Below are 7,500 nucleotides of genomic sequence, written 5' to 3'. Positions count from 1 at the left end.
AAAAAAATCATATGCACTGCTAGGGCCAAGACATTCGCGACATGATGATTCATTAGCATCAGATGCTGGGAACGAAGGCAAATGCTACCATGTCGGGAATGCTATTCATATGTTTCATGAGCGAACGTGTAGGAAGCTCTTAAACGAACGAGAGAACAATCTTCATTTACCACAATAAGCAACTTCATGATGCTGAACTGATGAACCGTTACGGGGGAGCACTACTTCTTTTTAACGATCACCGTTTTGCTAATGGGTTGGTTGGCTTCCGTAATGTACGAACACAAGCACTTTAACCAGTTTGTCTTTCTGCGAACACTGTGCACTCTGAACGATCACAACCGAAGAATAGTGTTAACCAAGGACTACACTTTTCCTACTCGCAGCGAGCCCAAACTCAAGCCAATGCTGCCAATGCTGCTGACGACCGGCCGTAAATAACGCAAACCACCGGCGGCCAAACCGTACTTATAGAACCGGCGACCTCAACCCCACCCCGAACCACCTGTGCTGTGAGCGGTGGTAGCGGAGTGCTGCTGGGTGGGAGAAAGGCGTTCCTTCTTTGCTTTCGCTTTCGTTGGCTTTTCTTCTCAATGCTCCTCGGCTCGGATGTAACCGTACACCCGAGAGTGGAGTGGAAAATACGCAGCGTGCAACACACGCGGCCGATCACGTGCCTGCTCCTTCCTCCCGAAACCCTCCTCCAACACCTCTGCAAAGGGTTAAAAGATGTGACTTTGTGTTTTCGGTACCGATCCTCCCTGATCGATCTTAACGGCTCTTTTAGTGAAGAAAAGGACTACTGTACGGCACGACAGGTGCCACCAGATTACGCTTCATCTCACCTGTCCACACTTTTATATTTCAATCAACATCCCCGACTCTGCGCCGGGACGGGACACCAAAAGGGCCGGTTATCAAAGGTGTTATCATAAGGGCCGGTTATAGAGCAACGACACTCCCTTTCCACGCTTGGACGATGGTCTAGGCCGCGCTTGATTGAAGGTGCTAAAGGGCCCAGGGGCCGGTCTGCCAGGTTTGTATGAGGAAACTGAGGAACAACCGCCAGCCGGTCAGATGCTGGGCCGGTTCCTTTAACATGTAGCCGGGCGTTTGTGCAACACGACACCGCCATAACCCGGTGATCCGGCGTGAGGAACGGAAGGAACGGAAGTGTAACGTGAACCATACATTTTAGATCGATGATATAATGCCGTTTTTCCGCGCTACGATCCGGGACAGTGCTCTGTAGCATTTTACTTTGTTGATTGCGTACCATCGCTAAATGCATATTAAACGGTAAGAGTTTGTCCTTTCGATAAAGTTAATCAATGCGTGGAATGCTCAGGTGGAGGTAATCATAAGTTCCACATGTTTATAAAAAGTATTAAATTACTGTACAGTTTAAGCAGTTTATGGATTCAATAAATGTTATTATGTTTGCCTCATTCACTGATTGTTACAATTTTAACAATATCAGTATCGAGCACCATGTATCCATAAATATCAAAACGAATTACATACAACAAATGGCAGAGACAGCTGATCATCGGTCAGTCGCATTCGCCCTCCGCCGGTTTCACATGTGGGTAATTGGACCAAGTCAGTGCATTGACACGCAGGTTCGTCGCTTACAGACGCAGACTTGAACTGAGATTCCTAAAAACATTAACACTTCCGCGATACATAATTGTCATCATGTGCCGTGCGCCAATGTCTGGCGCAATCAACCCCAGACATTATCGGGGCACCAAGGCTTCCCCGAGATGTGACTAGACATGGTCCGAGCATGGCGAGCCGGCATGCTTTAGTAGGGTCCTATTAAGCACCTGTTACTTGCAGGAGACCTTAACGGGAAAAAAGCGGGCCAGCTTCCTGATGATTATGTGACAAAACTCGTGGCACTGATATCGAAAGGTATGATTCCTCTGACATATGGTTTCAAAGTAGTGGAAAGCCAATTGTATAATCAAAAACTACTCCAGACAAAACCTTTTTTAAAATGCTTTAAAGCGGTACACTAAAGGACTCCGCAAATGTATGGCAAGGAAATAAAGACAACGGTTTCCTCTAATTTGCGGACGAAATGAAGGGTCGACAAATCCCTCTCTTCGCGGAAGCCAAGGTCAATTAAATGCACGCTAATCAGCAGCCCCTCGGGCCAGCTTGCAATCGGGAGATAAAAATAATAATGTTTCCAATGTGTCCAGGACGGTGACAGGTCCGTATCCGATCGTTACACAGCTTCCTTCCACAGATTTGTAGGTGTCGATACGTGTTTCAATCGGTTTGCCTCGCATTAAGTGGTACCGCCAGCAGTGAACCCGCAATGTTCACGTAGGAAATTATGCTTTTTTGCCACGCCGAGGGGGTTGGAGCAACTCAAGGGGCCAAAGTGTTACTGGCCACAAACACACAATGTGCAAAGGGGTACTTATTACGGTTGTAGCACCCAACGCTCGATCGTACGGACCGAGCTCGGAGATGCGTTTTACACGCCTGCTTCATAATCGATTAACAGTTTTCCGGCCACACAATGCTGCGAGCATCAGGCACCCACCCCATCGGACCCAGGGAGGAAGTACCCATACCTGCAGCTTGTGGTAATGTGAGGGGGAGCCTCCCCCAGAAACCCAATGAGATGAAAATGATGCGAGAGAAATGCTTCCTTCACAGCTGTACGTTTTTTTTTATCGGAAGCTGTTGCCCCCCATACGCTGTGGGATCAAGTAGTTGGTGGTTGATAAGCGACGACGTGCAGAAAGCGAAAGCGAGATAAAGAGCAAACGAACAAACCGATCGCTAGAGGGGGACCCAGCAGAGATACCAGATGCAATGGCTGGTGGATGGTGGAAAGTCGCAGAAGGAGAAGGTGAAGGAAAACTGCGCATAAAATCTCGGCGCCTGATTGCGTAATGGCGTGGCCGCATGAAAGATGCCGTACAAATGTTCGCGATCGCGACCGAGTGGCCGCAGCCATCGATTAAGTCGGTTAATCGGCGGTACAGGCGAGCGCGTACTACATCCACTTTACGGCCGGTACTGATGGGGCCGCCGGGCACAATTTCCTGCTACCGGAACGAGCCGGAGAAGAGCACGGTGGGTGGCACGGAAACTGCTCACACGTGATCGTAACGGGGGCGTCTACTGGGCAGAATAGTTCAATTGATGAACATCAGTAGATAAGAGTTATGCAGTCGCAGGAAAATAGCTCGTAGTATTAGAACAGCGAAAGGAAAAATCCGGATGGGCTATAAGGAATTTTTAATGTTTGCAGAAGTCGTATTTTAGGGAAAATAAGGCTTTTGGACGAAATTAAATCAATAATAGTAATACTGTATGTTGTTGTCATCTAGAAGATGTTGATGTAAGTTTCCTAGGCAAACCAGAAACTTAAAACTATTTCTGAAAAGAACTATAAAATTTCTAAATTTTACCATCACTTCAACTATTCAGTAGATGAAAAGTGATCTCTTACCATCAAATGTCCCAAATAAACACGACAATCCTATTGGCAAAGAAGCGAAATCGTTTTGTAGCATTTAAAATCATTTACCCAATGTTATCTTGTTCATCTCAAACTATCTGAACCATCCAGTTCAACATTAGCGAACAGAATCGGCCCCTCTCCCTCCATCGCCTGGCATGGCACAAACCGCATTCTCTAGGCACAATTAAACATGATTAACCTGAGGGTGACATAACTGATCGGCCCCACGGGTGGAGTCTGGCTGTCGATTCTAGTAGAGAGATTACGCGAACCTGCGCATCTAATAGTGGGATCGAGCGATGCCAAACCGCGTGGTAACATGTTTTGTTGCTTTACGACGCAGAATGTTGGCCTGACTAGGTATCATAACTGTGGTAACTGCGGGAGGGTTGGTGGTAGTTCGCTAACTAAGCGCAAAGAAAGTCGTCAGCGTCGTCGCCGTCGCCGTCGCTCTCGTCGTCGTAATAGAAAAGCACCACGTGCTACGGTTCGATGCATTTGGCCACGCGTGCGCGTGCAAGAAAAGCGAAATCCAAACAGCAGAGCGCAAAACTGCTTACGGTTTGCTTTATGACCTAATTTTGAATTCGTTTGTTCGGGGCCCAAAAATAACGAGCTCAACCGATCCGTGCAGCGCGGAGATGAGGAGGAAAATCACAAAAAGTACGTGATTATTCAAATGCTTCCCTCCGGAACCATTGTGGATAGTATCTTGCGGATGCAGAGCGTAGACATCCGTGGAAGGGAAATAGTAAAATCGGATCAAACAGCTAAAATGCGTTCTGCATGGTAGATCGCTAACTAGCAACACCTTCAACCGAGTCGATCCTTAGCTAACCGTTCGTCGCTTTCTTTCGAGCCTGCTCACTGTAATTGCGTGTACAAAACGGATAATTTGTGTCGTTTTTCAATAATGTGCCTATAAGCATACAACGTGTCAAAGCGCACGGTTGACTCCTGAAGATTATGAACAGAGTTACGAACGGAAAATTGATTTCAAAACGTGGCCGACCAGACGAACTGTCTTCCAGATGGAGAATTGGAAGAGAGTGAAATCTGGCCTAAGAGCAAGGAATAGAGCAAATGGAAACTGCTAATGCTTGTTGCAATTAACGGATTTCAACAGGGTGGTCGATACGTATTATGCTCAAGATGCGTTATGTATAAATTATATTTATTTCCAAAAAATATGAAGTAGCTCAGCATATAATCTATTTATCTTTACAAGCATTTCGGCAAAATCACACGCTAAATGTTGGAACCGGCCGCCGTTCCGTTCATACTTTGAGGTTTCGAGTGCGAGACTCTCTCGCTTAGATTATCTGCAAATCCTTCCGGTCAGGCAGCTCAAAAGCATTCCACGTTGTTCTTAATATCGTCGAAGATTTTCTTCTCGATCGAAGGCCTCACGATCCGGTCGTTCGGAACGCTCGCGCCAAGACTCAGAAATACCGGCTTTTTTAGCTTGCTTGCCAACTGCTGCGCTAGCTGATGCGAATCGACTCCATCCGGTGGGCCAATAACTTTGGTGGCCAGCACTTCCTCGCTGTCGCAAGGCATGGCCACGGCCATCTCGTCGAGCGTTTCCGATTTATCCTGTCCAACGTAGATAAACAGCGAGTCTTTCATCTTCAGCACGCGGATGTTGTAGGTCACATCGCAGACTTCCACCTGCGCCAGGTGGGACTGAAAGTTGGTTGTTAGAGATGGCATCTGGAAGAAGAACGAAACGAATTAAATACGGCCTGGACAAGGCCTGGTTTTTCGCCAAATTACCTCGTTAAAGGAAAGGAAAAGATCCTTTTCCGTGGTTTTCGCACCGGTCTTTTCGGGGAACTTTCCGGCTGCGGTTCTCTACGTTTTCTACACTTTCCCGGCCTACTGTTCCAAAAGGAATGACGGTGGGAGATGCAAATGATGTTAAATTGCTCTTATCACCTTTAAATTTATTACGAAATTCACAAAAAAGGTCTAAAAATGTAAAATATTGCCAATTTTTGCAACAATTTCCAAATCAAAACAACGGTACAGTGCCATGCAGGTAATTTTTAGCTTAAGATTTTAATTGTTTACGAAAATTTTTCCTTTTTTAGTACAAAATGCGTATATTTTATCGACCATCACTGTATCAATTGCTTCGTCGTTTATTCGCTGCGGCTTCAGGAGTCGGAAATTCCGGGGTTCGTTTCTCGGAACTTCCACCTCCTGGACCCGTTTATACGTTAAAACTGGATTCAACCTGAAACCCGCTTGAGTTTGGAAGTCAAATTATTTCCAATTCCAGGCCTTCCTACTCCTTTATATGGTATTTTCTGTGTTAATTCACCACCGCAGAGTGATTGACGTTTTTTTCCTGGCCGGAAAATGGCGAAAATAGTAAATTTTCCGTTTTTCTTCTAAAGTCTCCACAAACGATCAAAACGATACTTGAAGTCTCCACAGTCAAGTTTATACTGTGCGGGTTCGGGAGTGAAGGACTCCAATTTCGAAATTTAAAATGACGGTTATCCGTTTTTGGCACCAAGAAAAGCTAAAGAAAAGAGGAACCTAGCTAACATTTCTACCTTCCGCGCACACCAAATATTGCGCCTGAGCTTGTTTTATTAGAGCAAAATGTTTGCCACCTGGTTGATTTCACGATAATCGGCCAGCGACGAGTAGACGAAACAATTTACTGTCTTTTTTTACATTTCACTCATCTGCTCTAACTCTGGAATGCTGCCCTCGTCGATACGCTCATCGACCTGGCACAAACCTTAACTGACACAGTTCCCCAACAGTTCGTGAAACTGAAACCCAGGCGGAGGTCCTTCAAATAATTCCTTCCGCAGGGAGGCGTGGAAGGGAGGCGATGACGATGGTCTTCCTATTTCCGTCCCGGTGCTATCGAAAGCGGATTTAAACCAAATCATCCTCCATTTTCCTCGGGCAATCGTTAAAGACGCTAGTTCTCGACCTTGCCCCTGCCCCGCTTGCCCGGAACTCCGACGATGATATCCTCTGCAAAAGTCTACCACGTTCTGAGGGGGGAAGGAGGAATCCCCGCCTTTCGTTAGGTCTCCGGTCTTTTTGCCAGCGGGCTTCATTTTCCGTCATACCACTGCCCGTGCCCGACTGCCACGAGTCCGCAACGGCAACGGAACGGAGGCCAACATTCCGCACAAAACTCTCGGTTCGCTCCTTCCGGAAAGCGGGCAAGGAGGAGGGACGGTTGATGGTTTCGTTTCTTCACAAAACTTCATCCGTTGTCGGTGCCGGTGTCGGGGCGGCAGGGTAAGGATGCCAAAGGTACTGTCGGAGCGTTTTCCTTCGTAGAAAACTCCATCTTCTAGGGCTTGGGCGCTCTGGAAAGGGCAATCTCTTTCCCGGCACAAAGATGATACGGTATGACGACAACGATGATGATGTGCTTCGTGGCATGTTGGCAGAGGGAGGAAGGAAGGAAGGAAGGGATGGAAGGTTCCATTTTCTTTGTTTTTCGTTTTGCGTGGAAATTGAGTGGCCCTTGTTTGAACCAGAGGCTTTCCAGCATGAGAGCTTCTGGTAGGTTGACGGTTCCGCAGCCTCGCACTCACGCATGCACGCAACCCGACCGGAAGGAAGGTAGCCTTCCAGGGGGGGGGGGGCGTGGAAAGCGGTTGGAAGGATTCCAAGGGGCCTCGGCTCATGAACAATGAGCGAGTTTACTTGCGCTCCTTTCCACCATTTTCACCAGCTTCACTTCCCTTAGGGCACACTCTCGCCATCTTTGTTTCTTCCTCCCCAAAAAAGGGGGCGAAAAGATGGAGGGAAACGTTCTTCAATTCCAACAGGCGGATATGGTGGGCGTTTTCAGCGATGCTCGCGCAAAAGTTGAGATCAAACGCCCTCCCCCCCACGCCGTAAGACGTACGGCACCCCGTGGAGATAATGGAGTTTTCCTTCTCCATTTTCTTCACCCGGGTAAAATATGAAATACAATGACAACGGGCGTTTCACGCTAAGCTAAGCGCTTTCCACGCAAATGAACG

At 47.3% G+C, this 7,500-nt stretch overlaps 2 protein-coding genes across 3 annotated transcripts in view; both read right to left on the bottom strand.

Moving 5' to 3' along the window:
* LOC125952386 (uncharacterized) overlaps window positions 1–414 on the bottom strand; it is a 2,192-nt gene extending 1,778 nt beyond the window's left edge. For both annotated transcript variants that reach the window (XM_049681837.1, XM_049681838.1), the window contains exon 1: window positions 171–414. In XM_049681837.1, coding sequence (XP_049537794.1) covers window positions 171–188 — 18 coding nt within the window. In that variant the 5' untranslated portion in view covers window positions 189–414. The remainder of the gene's footprint in view (window positions 1–170) is intronic.
* Window positions 415–4,643: 4,229 nt separating this feature from the next.
* Window positions 4,644–5,508, bottom strand: LOC125952442 (uncharacterized). The gene is made up of 2 exons (XM_049681904.1): window positions 5,267–5,508; window positions 4,644–5,203 (listed from the first exon to the last, which is right to left on the bottom strand). The coding sequence occupies exon 2, from the start codon at window positions 5,201–5,203 to the stop codon at window positions 4,838–4,840; it is 366 nt and encodes a 121-aa protein (XP_049537861.1). The 5' UTR covers window positions 5,267–5,508; the 3' UTR covers window positions 4,644–4,837.
* Between the last annotated feature and the right edge of the window lie 1,992 nt (window positions 5,509–7,500).

The sequence above is a fragment of the Anopheles darlingi genome, chromosome 2, assembly GCF_943734745.1.
Source record: "Anopheles darlingi chromosome 2, idAnoDarlMG_H_01, whole genome shotgun sequence".
Lineage (NCBI taxonomy): Eukaryota > Metazoa > Arthropoda > Insecta > Diptera > Culicidae > Anopheles > Anopheles darlingi.
This window is presented reverse-complemented; position numbering and strand designations above follow the sequence as displayed.

Bases quoted from the DNA above. Each gene is read 5' to 3' on its own strand.
- LOC125952442 (XM_049681904.1), bottom strand. From the start codon at position 5,203: ATGCCATCTCTAACAACCAACTTTCAGTCCCACCTGGCGCAGGTGGAA.